The sequence below is a fragment of the Bombina bombina genome, chromosome 4 (genome assembly GCF_027579735.1).
Source record: "Bombina bombina isolate aBomBom1 chromosome 4, aBomBom1.pri, whole genome shotgun sequence".
Taxonomy (NCBI): Eukaryota; Metazoa; Chordata; class Amphibia; order Anura; family Bombinatoridae; genus Bombina; species Bombina bombina.
This window is the reverse complement of record NC_069502.1, coordinates 549920982-549938847: the sequence shown is the minus strand read 5'-3', so window position 1 is coordinate 549938847 and position 17866 is coordinate 549920982. Positions and strand designations below refer to the sequence as shown.

The following is a 17866-nucleotide window of genomic DNA, read 5'->3' as shown; positions in this document are numbered from 1 at the left end:
GAATAACAAATTAGAAATTCTTGCCATATGCAAATTAAAGGGATATTGAACTGCTATTTTAATACTGTCGTATTTTTTACATATACGTACATTTTCTTTAAGTACTGTATACAAATATGCATGTTGTATATGTGTGTGAATTTTTTTTCAAGAAAAGTAAAAAAAAAAAAAAAGTAAATTAATTAGCAAAAAACTTATGTTACTGCCTAGAATTTAAGTTCTCAATCAAAAGTTAAAAAGAAAGGAAATTTCGAACTTGCATGACATCATTAATGAGATCACTGATTACATAACACATGACACTGTTGACATAATCAATGACATGACTAGTAACATAAACTATGGCAATAATGTAATCACTAGTGACATCGCCTATGACATCATCAATGGCATCATAAACCATTATAATATCCTACACATCAAAGAAATTTTAGTGGAACAAAATGTATTACTATGGCATCTCAGATTACAGTGTACAATATTGTAACCCTATCTAATTCCCAAAGGTGTTACTCACAGTTGATTTAAAGTAACTCCTTACCCCCCTGAATAACAAATTCTAACTTTAAAAAACCTAGCCTACAAAATAGATTTAAAATAAAAAACCCTATTCTTAAAAGTAAAAAAAACAGCCCAAATAAACCCTCTGTAACCCCAAAAGTGTTTCTTACATTTGATGGGGACTCCGGCTCCTCTTGAACTGACGTTGGGCCCTCTTCATCCAAAGTCCAGGAGCCGAGGGTCCATCTTCGCGGGGCGGAGGTGGAATTTGGCTGCCTCTTCCGCCACCTCTGCTCCTCCATCCTTTTTAACGCCAGGGCCCTCTTCATCCAGGCGCCGGGGGGTGATCATCGCAGCAGCAGAGGCGGACTTCTACGGCCTGTTCCTCTGCCTCTGCTCCGCAATCTTCTGGTCTTCGGTTCTCTTTGGGGAGCCCTCCTCTTCATGCATTTGCCGTTGTACACTGAAATCCCGGAAGCGCGGAACCCCAATATATAGGGGTACCACTTAATTCCGATTAGCTAAATTTCAAATCCTTCAATCACTATTAGCTGATTTGAATCAGACAATAGCAAGAACTTTTTAAATTTAAATTTGAATCATACAGTAGAAAAGGAAAATAAGAATTTAAAAAAGGTCTTGCTATTGGCTGATTCAAATCAGCCAATAGGGATTGACTGATTTGAAATCAGCCAATCGGAATTAAGTAATAATCCAATATATTGGGGATCCACGTTTCCAGGATTTCAGTGTGCGGCGGCGACCACATGAAGTGGAGGGCTCACCAAAGAGAGACGAAGACCAGAAGATTGCGAAGCAGAGGCAGCGGAAGAGGCTTGCGAAAGTCTGCCTCCGTGAAGAAGGGCCCCGGTGCCTGGATGAAGAGGGCCCCAGCATTGAAAAAGATTGCAGGGCGAAGGTGGCAGAAGAGGCCACTAAAGCCCCCCCCCCCCCCCCGCGAAGATCGGCCCCGGGTGCCTGGATGAAGAGGGCCTCGGCGATGAAGAAGATTGCGGAGCCGAGGCGGCCCAAGTCCACTTCTGCAAAGATGGGCCTCCGGAGCCTGGATGAAGAGGGCCCAACGTCGGATCAAGAGGAGCCGAAGTCCCCATCAAATGCGAGTAACACTTATGGGGTTATATAGAGTTTATTAGGGATGGGTTTTTTACTTTTAAGAATAGGGTTTGTTAATTCTAAATTTATTTTGTAGGCTAGGATTTTAAAAACATAATTTATGCTTACCTGATAAATTCCTTTCTTCTGTAGTGTGATCAGTCCACGGGTCATCATTACTTCTGGGATATTACTCCTCCCCAACAGGAAGTGCAAGAGGATTCACCCAGCAGAGCTGCATATAGCTCCTCCCCTCTACGTCACTCCCAGTCATTCGACCAAGGACCAACGAGAAAGGAAAAGCCAAGGGTGAAGTGGTGACTGGAGTATAAATTAAAAAATATTTACCTGCCTTAAAAACAGGGCGGGCCGTGGACTGATCACACTACAGAAGAAAGGAATTTATCAGGTAAGCATAAATTATGTTTTCTTCTGTTAAGTGTGATCAGTCCACGGGTCATCATTACTTCTGGGATACCAATACCAAAGCAAAAGTACACGGATGACGGGAGGGATAGGCAGGCTCTTTATACAGAAGGAACCACTGCCTGAAGAACCTTTCTCCCAAAAATAGCCTCCGATGAAGCAAAAGTGTCAAATTTGTAAAATTTGGAAAAAGTATGAAGCGAAGACCAAGTTGCAGCCTTGCAAATCTGTTCAACAGAGGCCTCATTCTTGAAGGCCCAAGTGGAAGCCACAGCTCTAGTAGAATGAGCTGTAATTCTTTCAGGAGGCTGCTGTCCAGCAGTCTCATAAGCTAAACGAATTATGCTACGAAGCCAAAAAGAAAGAGAGGTAGCGGAAGCTTTTTGACCTCTCCTCTGCCCAGAGTAAATGACAGAGAAGACGTTTGTCGAAATTCCTTAGTTGCCTGTAAGTAAAATTTTAGAGCACGGACTACATCCAGGTTGTGCAGTAGACGTTCCTTCTTTGAAGAAGGATTTGGGCATAAAGAAGGAACAACAATCTCTTGATTGATATTCCTGTTAGTAACTACCTTAGGTAAGAACCCAGGTTTAGTACGCAGGACTACCTTATCCGAATGAAAAATCAAATAAGGAGAATCACAATGTAAGGCTGATAATTCAGAGACTCTTCGAGCCGAGGAAATAGCCATTTAAAATAGAACTTTCCAAGATAACAACTTTATATCAATGGAATGAAGGGGTTCAAACGGAACGCCCTGTAAAACATTAAGAACAAGGTTTAAACTCCATGGTGGAGCAACAGTTTTAAACACAGGCTTAATCCTGGCCAAAGCCTGACAAAAAGCCTGGACGTCAGGAACTTCTGACAGACGTTTGTGTAACAGAATGGACAGAGCTGAGATCTGTCCCTTTAAAGAACTAGCAGATAAACCCTTTTCTAAACCTTCTTGTAGAAAAGACAATATCCTAGGAATCCTAACCTTACTCCAAGAGTAACCTTTGGATTCACACCAATATAGGTATTTACGCCATATCTTATGGTAAATCTTTCTGGTAACAGGTTTCCTAGCCTGTATTAAGGTATCAATAACTGACTCAGAAAACCCACGTCTTGATAAAATCAAGCGTTCAATTTCCAAGCAGTCAGCTTCAGAGAAGTTAGATTTTGATGTTTGAAGGGACCCTGTATCAGAAGGTCCTGTTTCAGAGGTAGAGACCAAGGTGGACAGGATGACATGTCCACCAGGTCTGCATACCAAGTCCTGCGTGGCCACGCAGGTGCTATTAGAATCACTGATGCTCTCTCTTGTTTGATTCTGGCAATCAATCGAGGAAGCAACGGGAAGGGTGGAAACACGTAAGCCATCCTGAAGTCCCAAGGTGCTGTCAGAGCATCTATCAGGACTGCTCCTGGATCCCTGGATCTGGACCCGTAACGAGGAAGCTTGGCGTTCTGTCGAGACGCCATGAGATCTATCTCTGGTTTGCCCCAACGTCGAAGTATTTGGGCAAAGACCTCCGGATGAAGTTCCCACTCCCCCGGATGAAAAGTCTGACGACTTAAGAAATCCGCCTCCCAGTTCTCCACTCCCGGGATGTGGATTGCTGACAGGTGGCAAGAGTGAGACTCTGCCCAGCGAATTATCTTTGATACTTCCATCATAGCTAGGGAGCTTCTTGTCCCTCCCTGATGGTTGATGTAAGCTACAGTCGTGATGTTGTCCGACTGAAACCTGATGAACCCCCGAGTTGTCAACTGGGGCCAAGCCAGGAGGGCATTGAGAACTGCTCTCAATTCCAGAATGTTTATTGGCAGGAGACTCTCCTCCTGACTCCATTGTCCCTGAGCCTTCAGAGAATTCCAGACGGCACCCCAACCTAGAAGGCTGGCGTCTGTTGTTACAATTGTCCAGTCTGGTCTGCTGAATGGCATCCCCCTGGACAGATGTGGCCGAGAAAGCCACCATAGAAGAGAATTTCTGGTCTCTTGATCCAGATTCAGAGAAGGGGATAAGTCTGAGTAAACCCCATTCCACTGACTTAGCATGCACAGTTGCAGTGGTCTGAGGTGTAAGCGTGCAAAGGGTACTATGTCCATTGCCGCTACCATTAAGCCGATTACCTCCATGCATTGAGCCACTGACGGGTGTTGAATGGAATGAAGGGTGCGGCAAGCACTTTGAAGTCTTGTTAGCCTGTCCTCTGTCAGGTAAATCTTCATTTCTACAGAATCTATAAGAGTCCCCAGGAAGGGAACTCTTGTGAGTGGAACGAGTGAACTTTTCTTTTCGTTCACCTTCCATCCATGTGACCTTAGAAATGCCAGCACTAACTCTGTATGAGACTTGGCAGTTTGAAAGCTTGAAGCTTGTATCAGAATGTCGTCTAGGTATGGAGCTACCGAGATTCCCCGCGGTCTTAGTACCGCCAGAAGAGCACCCAGAACCTTTGTGAAGATTCTTGGAGCTGTAGCCAATCCGAATGGAAGAGCCACAAACTGGTAATGCCTGTCTAGGAAGGCAAACCTTAGGTACCGATAATGATCTTTGTGAATCGGTATGTGAAGGTAAGCCTCTTTTAAATCTACAGTGGTCATGTACTGACCTTCTTGGATCATAGGTAAAATTGTCCGAATAGTCTCCATCTTGAACGATGGAACTCTTAGGAATTTGTTTAGGATCTTTAAGTCCAGGATTGGTCTGAAAGTTCCCTCTTTTTTGGGAACCACAAACAGATTTGAGTAAAACCCCTGTCCCTGTTCTGATCGTGGAACTGGATGGATTACTCCCATTAACAAGAGCTCTTGTACGCAGCGTAGAAACGCCTCTTTCTTTGTCTGGATTGTTGACAATCTTGACAGATGAAATCTCTCTCTTGGAGGAGAGTATTTGAAGTCCAGAAGGTATCCCTGAGATATTATCTCTAGCGCCCAGGGATCCTGAACATCTCTTGCCCAAGCCTGGGCGAAGAGAGAAAGTCTGCCCCCCACTAGATCCGATCCCGGATCGGGGGCCCTCAATTCATGCTGTTTTAGGGGCAGCAGCAGGTTTCCTAGTCTGCTTGCCCTTGTTCCAGGACTGGTTAGGTTTCCAGCCTTGTCTGTAGCGAGCAACAGCTCCTTCCTGTTTTGGTGCAGAGGAAGTTGATGCTGCTCCTGCTTTGAAATTACGAAAGGAACGAAAATTAGACTGTCTAGTCTTGGCTTTGGCTTTGTCCTGAGGCAGGGCATGGCCTTTACCTCCTGTAATGTCAGCGATAATCTCTTTCAACCCGGGCCCGAATAAGGTCTGCCCTTTGAAAGGTATATTAAGCAATTTAGACTTAGAAGTAACATCAGCTGACCAGGATTTTAGCCACAGCGCCCTGCGTGCCTGAATGGCGAATCCTGAATTCTTCGCCATAAGTTTAGGAAGATGTACTACGGCCTCCGAAATGAATGAATTAGCTAGTTTAAGGACTCTAAGCCTGTCCGTAATGTCGTCCAGAGTAGCTGAACCAATGTTCTCTTCCAGAGACTCAATCCAGAATGCCGCTGCAGCCGTGATCGGCGCAATGCATGCAAGGGGTTGCAATATAAAACCTTGTTGAACAAACATTTTCTTAAGGTAACCCTCTAACTTTTTATCCATTGGATCTGAAAAAGCACAGCTATCCTCCACCGGGATAGTGGTACGCTTAGCTAAGGTAGAAACTGCTCCCTCCACCTTAGGGACCGTTTGCCATAAGTCCCTTGTGGTGGCGTCTATTGGAAACATTTTTCTAAATATCGGAGGGGGTGAGAACGGCACACCGGGTCTATCCCACTCCTTAGTAACAATTTCAGTAAGTCTCTTAGGTATAGGAAAAACCTCAGTACTCGTCGGTACCGCAAAATATTTATCCAACCTACACATTTTCTCTGGTATTGCAACTGTGTTACAATCATTCAGAGCCGCTAACACCTCCCCTAGTAATACACAGAGGTTTTCCAGTTTAAATTTAAAATTTGAAATATCTGAATCCAGTCTGTTTGGATCAGAACCGTCACCCACAGAATGAAGTTCTCCGTCCTCATGTTCTGCCACCTGTGACGCAGTGTCTGACATGGCCCTAATATTATCAGCGCACTCTGTTCTCACCCCAGAGTGATCACGCTTACCTCTTAGTTCTGGTAATTTAGCCAAAACCTCAGTCATAACAGTAGCCATATCCTGTAATGTGATTTGTAATGGCCGCCCAGATGTACTCGGCGCTACAATATCACGCACCTCCCTCTGAGCGGGAGATGTAGGTACTGACACGTGAGGCGAGTTAGTCGGCATAACTCTCCCCTTGTTGTTTGGTGAAATTTGTTCAATTTGTACAGATTGATTTTTATTTAAAGTAGCATCAATACAGTTAGTACATAAATTTCTATTGGGCTCCACTTTGGCATTGCAACAAATGACACAGGTATCATCCTCTGAATCAGACATGTTTAACACACTAGCAAATAAACTTGCAACTTGGAAATACAATTCAATTAGAATAATATTAAAACGTACTGTGCCTTTAAGAAGCACAGAAGATCTATGACAGTTGAAAATTAATAAATTGAAACAGTTATAGCCTCAATCCTTGTAAACAACACAACTTTAGCAAAGGTTTAATCCCATTAGCAAAGATAACAAATTCTGAAAGCAGGAAACAAATTACAGAATAAACGTTTTTTATCTCAGTCAAACTATAATTCTCACAGCTCTGCTGAGAGAAATTACCTCCCTCAAAATAAGTTTTGAAGACCCCTGAGCTCTGTAGAGATGAACCGGATCATGCAGGGAATACAATGAGTTGCTGACTGAAATATTTGATGCATAGTAAAAGCGCCAAAAAACGGCCCCTCCCCCTCACACACAGCAGTGAGGGAGAACAGAAACTGTCAGAAAACAGATTAAGCAACTGCCAAGTGGAAAAATAGTGCCCAAACATTTATTCACTCAGTACCTCAGCAAATGAAAACGATTTTACATTCCAGCAAAAACGTTAAACATAATCTCTAGTTATTAAACAGCTTTATGTATTTCTTACAGTGTAATTCTAGTGAAGTACCATTCCCCAGAATACTGAAGTGTAAAGTATACATACATGACATTATATCGGTATGGCAGGATTTTCTCATCAATTCCATTGTCAGAAAATAAAAACTGCTACATACCTCTATGCAGATTCATCTGCCCGCTGTCCCCTGATCTGAAGTTTACCTCTCCTCAGATGGCCGAGAAACAGCAATATGATCTTAACTACTCCGGCTAAAATCATAACAAAAACTCTGGTAGATTCTTCTTCAAACTCTGCCAGAGAGATAATAACACACTCCGGTGCTATTTTAAAATAACAAACTTTTGATTGAAGATATAAAACTAAGTATAATCACCATAGTCCTCTCACACATCCTATCTAGTCGTTGGGTGCAAGAGAATGACTGGGAGTGACGTAGAGGGGAGGAGCTATATGCAGCTCTGCTGGGTGAATCCTCTTGCACTTCCTGTTGGGGAGGAGTAATATCCCAGAAGTAATGATGACCCGTGGACTGATCACACTTAACAGAAGAAATTAGAATTTGTTATTTTGGGGGGTGAGGAGTTACTTTAATGTAGGTGTGACAGGAGTGGCATAAGTTACCAAACAGCAATGTGAAAGACAAGTGGAGAGCATGCCAAGATACATGAAATCTGTGATTGAAAATCAGGTTTATTCCACCAATTAATAATTTCTAAACTTTTGTAAAGTTAAAACATTAGTATTGTGTAACTTAAAAATGAATATGAATTTGTTATCTTTGTATTATTCAAGGTCTCAAATAAACACTACATCTTTGTTATTTTTACCAGTTGTCATTTTAAATGCTCTAAATGCAAAAAAAAATTGGAATGTGGGAGAAATGTTGTTAGTAGTTTATAGAATAAAACAAAAATGTTCATTTTACTCAAACACATATCTATAAATAGAAAAACCAAAGAAACTGATAATTTTGCAGTGGTCTCTTAATTTCTTTCCAGAGCTGTGTACTTTGGGAGTGCAGTTATGGAGACCAAATAGTTACACAAAACAACCAGTCACCAACTTACAATATACAACTTTGTCTGGTCTCCAATTTTTAGTGATATATATATATATATATATATAGGTTTCTTCAATCAAGGACTGCACTCGCTGGACAAAATAATAGTTATTTATTATGTGATGACGTTTCGGGGGTTCGCAGACCCCTTCCTCAGACCAAAGACGTATATATATATATATATATATAAAATGAACAATAAACAGTGAAGTCTAGGATTTTTCAAATCAGTGTGTATGTATATTTATAATAATAATATATGTATGAAGTACTTTTGATGTGGGGAATATTTTTAATTAAAGTTACAGTTTTTTTTTAAACAAACGTAAATTTGTATAGCTGACAATGTAAAATGTAGTAAACAAATAGAACTACAATACCTCTGCTGCTGATTTTAACAAATGTCTTATGGCCTTCCAATGGCTGTCCCAACATCTTCCAGACAAAAGGATCCTCTTTCAGCAACACAAGTTCAATCTTTCCAGTTTTTCCTGTACAGTGGACTAAAAATATAACATTATAAATAAACTCATATACTTAGTATAGACCAGGGTGGATAAAAATCAATGATTTTTAAAAAACAAACAAAAAAAACAGATTTTTTTTATTTAACCTTTTAACGCCGTTATGCCGTTCTATTCCGTCATATTTACACTGGGCTTTAAAGCCGTTATGACGGAATAGAACGTCATATCAAACGGCTGTCCTGAAGCCTTCTGCGCTTCAAGGACTTGATCGCGGTCTGGAGGGCGTTCCTAGGGTTGTAGGGACGCCCCCCAGATGCGATCCAATAATTGAAATCTCGCGATCGTATGCACGATCGCGTAGTTTCAATTTGTCTACATCGGAACAGGTGTTCCGATGTAGACACTTTAACCCTGTCACGAAAGGGTTAAATCTGATTTTTTTTTATTTAAATCGGATTTTTTGGATTTAAATCGGATTTTTTTAAAATAAAATGCTTTTTGAGGAAAATATATTACCATCCAAAGGTTATTCCATCATGAAATAAAGATTAGTTTTTTAATTATGTAGAATAAGGCTGTATATGTTTAATTTTTTTGGTAAATAAATTCCATTAATCCATTCACAATGTCATGCTCTTCCAGAGGTTTTTGTAAGATTATTAGGCAGTTTCTCTGCCTACAAGATATTACCACAGATGCTTGGTTTACTTTTGCAGTTCTCAGAACTGAATTTGACTCAGCAGAGATCACATGCCTCTTCTTCACAGCAAAAATTTTATAACATGAACAGAGTTGAGAAAAAGACCTTAATCCTACCTTCTACAAACCTATGAATACAGAATCAACCCCTTCAGTGCTAAGTTTCAAGAAGTTCAGTGAATTGAATAGAAACAATATTTTTCTGATTGTTTGGAGTGGAATAGATCTGCACAAGAAGAAAGTGAAACTAAGGCTGCGTTCGGGCAGCGCTCAGAAGCTAGTGGGGGTGCTTCACTCCCAGCGATGAAGTGGCGCTAGGTGACGTCACAAGCAAGGGAGCTTAGAAAAAACGTTCGCATGCGCAAAGAGATCTGCTGCACAATAATGGACTGCGCATGCAAACGTTTTTACTAAGCTCCCTTGTAGTTGTTACACAACACCAGTGTTATGCCGATAATGATTTCCCCAGTCTCTTCGTAAACATCGGAACTCTGACCCACCTCCATTCAGCTGCTCTCAGCTCAGCCCCTGTAGCTTATCCTGCACTGAATAGAGGTGGGTCAGAGTTGCGATGTTTGCCAAGAGACTGAGGAAATCATTCTCGGCATAACATCGGATGTCTGACAGCAGCATTTAGTACAGGGCACACTGTACTAAATGCTGCTGTCAGATATATCCGCCGCCTCTGCTGCTTATACAAACATGGCAGCCTCCACAGCAACATGTGTGTGGAGGCTGCCATGTTGCCAAGCGTCTGAGCTTGCTCTGAAAAGTCCCAGCTTTTCCAGCACACTGGAAGCGCTGGGACTTACGTCATCAGAGCGCTCAAAAAACGCCAGGCATCTCACTTGCAAGTGTGAGAAAAACGCTCCAAGCGAGTCCCAGTTCGCTTGGAGCACTGCCCGAACGCGCCCTAAGTGTGAGGAGGGCGGGGCAAGCAGTACTACAAAATGAAAGTGAAACTGGCTTTCAGTCTAAGTTTCTTAAAATATATATATTTTGTTTAGCCAAATTAGTTAACAAACATGGATGTTTGTTTAAGCAAATAACTTATGCTGTAATGTTATTGTTTCAGTTGAATAAAACATAATTTATGCTTACCTGATAAATTCCTTTCTTCTGTTGTGTGATCAGTCCACGGGTCATCATTACTTCTGGGATATTATCTGCTCCCCTACAGGAAGTGCAAGAGGATTCACCCAGCAGAGTTGCTATATAGCTCCTCCCCTCTACGTCACCTCCAGTCATTCGACCAAAGACCAACGAGAAAGGAGAAGCCAAGGGTGTAGTGGTGACTGAATTATAATTTAAAAAATATTTACCTGCCTTAAAAAACAGGGCGGGCCGTGGACTGATCACACAACAGAAGAAAGGAATTTATCAGGTAAGCATAAATTATGTTTTCTTCTGTTATGTGTGATCAGTCCACGGGTCATCATTACTTCTGGGATACCAATACCAAAGCAAAAGTACACGGATGACGGGAGGGATAGGCAGGCTCATTATACAGAAGGAACCACTGCCTGAAGAACCTTTCTCCCAAAAATAGCCTCCGAAGAAGCAAAAGTGTCAAATTTGTAAAATTTGGAAAAAGTATGAAGCGAAGACCAAGTTGCAGCCTTGCAAATCTGTTCAACAGAGGCCTCATTCTTAAAGGCCCAAGTGGAAGCCACAGCTCTAGTGGAATGAGCTGTAATTCTTTCAGGAGGCTGCTGTCCAGCAGTCTCATAGGCTAAACGTATTATGCTACGAAGCCAAAAAGAGAGAGAGGTAGCAGAAGCTTTTTGACCTCTCCTCTGTCCAGAATAAACGACAAACAGGGAAGAAGTTTGGCGAAAATCTTTAGTTGCCTGCAAGTAGAACTTGAGGGCACGAACTACATCCAGATTGTGTAGAAGACGTTCCTTCTTTGAAGAAGGATTTGGACACAAGGATGGAACAACAATCTCTTGATTGATATTCCTGTTAGAGACAACCTTAGGTAAGAAACCAGGTTTAGTACGCAGAACTACCTTGTCTGAGTGAAAGATCAGATAAGGAGAATCACAATGTAGGGCTGATAACTCAGAGACTCTTCGAGCCGAGGAAATAGCCATTAAAAATAGAACTTTCCAAGATAACAATTTTATATCAATGGAATGAAGGGGTTCAAACGGAACACCCTGTAAAACGTTAAGAACTAAGTTTAAACTCCATGGCGGAGCAACAGTTTTAAACACAGGCTTGATCCTAGCTAAAGCCTGACAAAAGGCCTGGATGTCTGAATTTTCTGACAGACGCCTGTGTAACAAGATGGACAGAGCTGAGATCTGTCCCTTTAATGAGCTAGCCGATAAACCCTTTTCTAAACCTTCTTGTAGAAAAGACAATATCCTAGGAATCCTAACCTTACTCCAGGAGTAATCTTTGGATTCACACCAGTATAGGTATTTACGCCATATTTTATGGTAAATCTTTCTGGTAACAGGCTTCCTAGCCTGTATCAGGGTATCAATAACCGACTCAGAAAAACCACGTTTTGATAAAATCAAGCGTTCAATTTCCAAGCAGTCAGCTTCAGAGAAGTTAGACTTTGATGTTTGAATGGACCCTGAATCAGAAGGTCCTGTCTTAGAGGTAGAGACCAAGGCGGACAGGATGACATGTCCACTAGATCTGCATACCAAGTCCTGCGCGGCCATGCAGGCGCTATTAGAATCACTGATGCTCTCTCCTGTTTGATCTTGGCAATCAATCGAGGAAGCAGCGGGAAGGGTGGAAACACATAAGCCATCCTGAAGTTCCAAGGTGCTGTCAAAGCATCTATCAGAACCGCTCCCGGATCCCTGGATCTGGATCCGTAGCGAGGAAGTTTGGCGTTCTGGCGAGACGCCATGAGATCTATCTCTGGTTTGCCCCAACGTCGAAGTATTTGGGCAAAGACCTCCGGATGAAGTTCCCACTCCCCCGGATGAAGAGTCTGGCGACTCAAGAAATCCGCCTCCCAGTTCTCCACTCCCGGGATGTGGATTGCTGACAGGTGGCAAGAGTGAGACTCTGCCCAGCGAATTATCTTTGATACTTCTATCATTGCTAGGGAGCTTCTTGTCCCTCCCTGATGGTTGATGTAAGCTACAGTCGTGATGTTGTCCGACTGAAACCTGATAAACCCCCGAGTCTTTAACTGGGGCCAAGCTAGAAGGGCATTGAGAACTGCTCTCAATTCCAGAATGTTTATTGGCAGGAGACTTTCCTCCTGACTCCATAGTCCCTGAGCCTTCAGAGAATTCCAGACAGCGCCCCAACCTAGAAGGCTGGCGTCTGTTGTTACAATTGTCCAGTCCGGTCTGCTGAACGGCATCCCCCTGGACAGATGTGGCCGAGAAAGCCACCATAGAAGAGAGTTTCTGGTCTCTTGATCCAGATTCAGAGTGGGGGACAAATCTGAGTAATCCCCATTCCACTGACTCAGCATGCACAATTGCAGCGGTCTGAGATGTAGGCGTGCAAAGGGTACTATGTCCATTGCTGCTACCATTAAGCCGATCACCTCCATGCATTGAGCTACTGACGGGAGTTGAATGGAATGAAGGACACGGCATGCATTTAGAAGCTTTGTTAATCTGTCTTCTGTCAGATAAATCTTCATTTCTACAGAATCTATAAGAGTCCCCAAGAATGGAACTCTTGTGAGAGGCACGAGAGAACTCTTCTTTTCGTTCACTTTCCATCCATGCGACCTTAGAAATGCCAGAACTAACTCTGTATGAGACTTGGCAGTTTGAAAGCTTGAAGCTTGTATCAGAATGTCGTCTAGGTACGGAGCTACCGAAATTCCTCGCGGTCTCAGAACCGCTAGAAGGGCACCCAGAACCTTTGTGAAGATTCTTGGAGCCGTAGCCAATCCGAATGGAAGGGCTACAAACTGGTAATGCCTGTCTAAGAAGGCAAACCTTAGATACCGGTAATGATCTTTGTGAATCGGTATGTGAAGGTAAGCATCCTTTAAATCCACTGTGGTCATGTACTGACCCTTTTGGATCATGGGTAAGATTGTCCGAATAGTTTCCATTTTGAACGATGGAACTCTTAGGAATTTGTTTAGGATCTTTAAATCCAAGATTGGCCTGAAAGTTCCCTCTTTTTTGGGAACCACAAACAGGTTTGAGTAAAACCCTTGTCCTTGTTCCGACCGCGGAACCGGATGGATCACTCCCATTAATAATAGATCTTGTACACAGCGTAGAAACGCGTCTTTCTTTATTTGGTTTGTTGACAACCTTGACAGATGAAATCTCCCTCTTGGGGGAGATAATTTGAAGTCTAGAAGGTATCCCTGAGATATGATCTCTAGCGCCCAGGGATCCTGGACATCTCTTGCCCAAGCCTGGGCGAAGAGAGAGAGTCTGCCCCCCACTAGATCCGGTCCCGGATCGGGGGCCCTCGGTTCATGCTGTCTTAGGGGCAGCAGCAGGTTTTCTGGCCTGCTTGCCCTTATTCCAGGACTGGTTAGGTTTCCAGCCTTGTCTGTAACGAGCAACAGCTCCTTCCTGTTTTGGTGCAGTGGAAGTTGATGCTGCACCTGCTTTGAAATTCCGAAAGGGACGAAAATTAGACTGTCTAGCCTTAGCTTTGGCTTTGTCTTGAGGTAGAGCGTGGCCCTTACCTCCTGTAATGTCAGCGATAATTTCTTTCAAACCGGGCCCAAATAAAGTCTGCCCCTTGAAAGGTATATTAAGTAATTTGGACTTAGAAGTTACATCAGCCGACCAGGATTTTAGCCACAGCGCCCTACGTGCCTGAATGGCGAATCCTGAATTCTTAGCCGTAAGTTTGGTTAAATGTACTACGGCCTCCGAAATGAATGAATTAGCTAGTTTAAGGACTCTAAGCCTGTCCGTAATGTCGTCCAGCGTAGCGGAACTAAGGTTCTCTTCCAGAGACTCAATCCAAAATGCTGCCGCAGCCGTAATCGGCGCGATGCATGCAAGGGGTTGCAATATAAAACCTTGTTGAACAAACATTTTCTTAAGGTAACCCTCTAATTTTTTATCCATAGGATCTGAAAAAGCACAGCTATCCTCCACCGGGATAGTGGTGCGCTTAGCTAAAGTAGAAACTGCTCCCTCCACCTTAGGGACCGTTTGCCATAAGTCCCGTGTGGTGGCGTCTATTGGAAACATCTTTCTAAATATTGGAGGGGGTGAGAACGGCATACCGGGTCTATCCCACTCCTTAGTAACAATTTCAGTTAATCTCTTAGGTATAGGAAAAACGTCAGTACTCGCCGGTACCGCAAAGTATTTATCCAACCTACACATTTTCTCTGGTATTGCAACAGTGTTACAATCGTTAAGAGCCGCTAAGACCTCCCCTAGTAATACACGGAGGTTTTCCAATTTAAATTTAAAATTTGAAATATCTGAATCCAATCTGCTTGGATCAGAACCGTCACCTACAGAATGAAGCTCTCCGTCCTCATGCTCTGCAAGCTGTGACGCAGTATCAGACATGGCCCTAGAATTATCAGCGCACTCTGTTCTCACCCCAGAGTGATCACGCTTGCCTCTTAGTTCTGGTAACTTAGCCAAAACTTCAGTCATAACAGTAGCCATATCTTGTAATGTTATCTGTAATGGCTGCCCAGATGTACTAGGCGCCATAATATCACGCACCTCCCGGGCGGGAGACGCAGGTACTGACACGTGAGGCGAGTTAGACGGCATAACTCTCCCCTCGCTGTTTGGTGAAATTTGTTCAATTTGTACAGATTGGCTTTTATTTAAAGTAGCATCAATACAGTTAGTACATAAATTTCTATTGGGCTCCACCTTGGCATTGGAACAAATGACACAGGTATCTTCCTCTGAATCAGACATGTTTAACACACTAGCAATAAACATGCAACTTGGTTACAATCTTATTTAACAAAAACGTACTGTGCCTCAAAGAAGCACTAAACGATTAAATGACAGTTGAAATAATGAACTGAAAAACAGTTATAGCATCACTCTTTAAAAACAACACAACTTGTTAGCAAAGGTTTGTTCCCATTAGTAAAGTAACACTAATTAAATTTTAAACATAAAAATCACAGAGCAACGTTTTAAAACACAGTCACTACATAAGTCTCACAGCTCTGCTGAGAGAATCTACCTCCCTTCAAAGAAGTTTGAAGACCCCTGAGTTCTGTTAGAGATGAACCGGATCATGCAGAAAATACAAGAGTAACTGACTGGAAATTTTTGATGCGTAGCAAAGAGCGCCAAAAACGGCCCCTCCCCCTCACACACAGCAGTGAGAGAGAAACGAAACTGTCATAATCAAAACAAGCAAACTGCCAAGTGGAAAAATAATGCCCAAATATTTATTCACTCAGTACCTCAGAAATGCAAACGATTCTACATTCCAGCAAAAACGTTTAACATGAATTAAATACCTATTAAAAGGTTTAATGTACTTTTACAGAGTAATTCCGGTGAAATACCATCCCCAGAATACTGAAGTGTAGAGTATACATACATGTCATTATAACGGTATGGCAGGATTTTCTCATCAATTCCATTCAGAAAATAAAAACTGCTACATACCTCAATGCAGATTCAACTGCCCGCTGTCCCCTGATCTGAAGCTTTTACCTCCCTCAGATGGCCGAGAAACAGCAATATGATCTTAACTACTCCGGTTAAAATCATAAGAAAAACTCTGGTAGATTCTTCTTCAAACTCTGCCAGAGAAGTAATAACACGCTCCGGTGCTATTGTAAAATAACAAACTTTTGATTGAAGTTATAAAAACTAAGTATAATCACCATAGTCCTCTCACACCTCCTATCTAGTCTTTGGGTGCAAGAGAATGACTGGAGGTGACGTAGAGGGGAGGAGCTATATAGCAACTCTGCTGGGTGAATCCTCTTGCACTTCCTGTAGGGGAGCAGATAATATCCCAGAAGTAATGATGACCCGTGGACTGATCACACATAACAGAAGAAATCTATTTAAATTATTATTAAGGTAATGATTATTTTTCTCCTTCCTAAGTACAACAGAAAAGTTGTCCAAATATGAATTATATTGATTAACCTATTAAACTGGGGATAAAAAAACTAATATGAAAATTTGTTATTCTAAAAATCTTCATCTACTTGCATATTAAAGTTATATATATATATATATATATATATATATATATATATATATATATATATATATATATATATATATATATATATATATATATATATATATATATAAAAGATTAAATCAGTATAACCAAAGAACACATTTAAAGGGACAGTAAGCATTAAAACTGCCCATTGCATTTCAGCAACCCTCCATTTATCACCCCCCTGGCGTACAACATTTAGTTCAATGGAGTGAATCGGAAGAGAGTGGCGAGGAACAAAAGCTAAGTATGCCATTGGGTGGGGTTAAATCTCTCACATCACATAGTGCAGAATTATGCAACGTTATTTTTTTGCCTTTACTATCCCTTTAAAACACCTTGAGATTTTTCTATAAAATATTTAGTTATGTATAATAAAACAACTTTGTAACATATGTTTATTTATTTTCCCCCTTTAATTATTTAATTTATCTCTGAAAATTGTGAATTTTCTAATTTTCAGAGCTTGAAACGCACCCTGCTGGCTGTTACATATTGGTCCCCAATTGGCTTTCACAGATAACAACTGCAAAACAATTCCCTTTAAATGAATTGAATGACTGTGGCTAGCCTTGTTATCTGCAGACTAAAGATAGGCTCCTCCAAATACGGCAAGCAGTGGGTGGAGTTTGGCTATTGAAATACTATTGCAGTAAACACGGTGTTAAATTGTTTTTAAAATGTTTAGACTTGACTATGTTATTTTTTTAGTAACAGACCTACCAACTGTTCCTCTGAGACAGCCATATGACCCTATTTGCAAAATTTCCCTTAGACCCAGACACGTCCACAAACTGCCCAGCCACACCCACAGACCACACCCACCAACCGCCGAGACAAACCCACAATCCCACCCATTAACCACCCATTATCCCACCCCTTCCAAGCACAGTTCCCCCCACTAAATGACAACCAGCCCCCATAAACCTCCTGAGTCCCTGATACCCAGTCATAAATGTTGGGAGGTATGTAGTAAGGTAACATAAATATCTTGGATAATGATAAACAATATCTATAACATTTGCACAAATGAGCAAAACAATAATAAGTACAAAAAAAAAGAAAATGTATGGAATAAATGTACAAATAAATCACAAAGTAAAAATAGAATAATATAAATGTGAAAAAATGTGAACTAAAAGTTCATTAATATAATGGAAGGATATGTTCGTTCCTAGATGGATAGCCTGGTATCGGTGTCTTCAATTTCGTCCTCAAATGAGATAAAAGAAGGAAAAACACCACATAGTGTAACTCTGTAACCCACTTGGAATAGACTGTGAAGTACGGACAAATGATTACTCACATTTGATGGAGCCAATCCAAGCTCAGGGTAGTGCGCACACCTACTTTATACTGGTAGGCAAACAGTATCTCACATGAAGGTAATAAAAGGGAACATTTATTAAAAATAGTAAAAATGTCACAAATGCAGA

At 41.7% G+C, this 17866-nt stretch overlaps 1 protein-coding gene across 1 annotated transcript in view; it reads right to left on the bottom strand.

The window, feature by feature from the left end:
* LOC128656538 (cytochrome b5 reductase 4) overlaps positions 1-17866 on the bottom strand; it is a 1054602-nt gene that overhangs the window by 390730 nt on the left and 646006 nt on the right. Inside the window, exon 10 of the mRNA XM_053710489.1 lies at positions 8502-8624. Within this exon, the coding sequence (XP_053566464.1) occupies positions 8502-8624 (123 nt within the window). The remainder of the gene's footprint in view (positions 1-8501; positions 8625-17866) is intronic.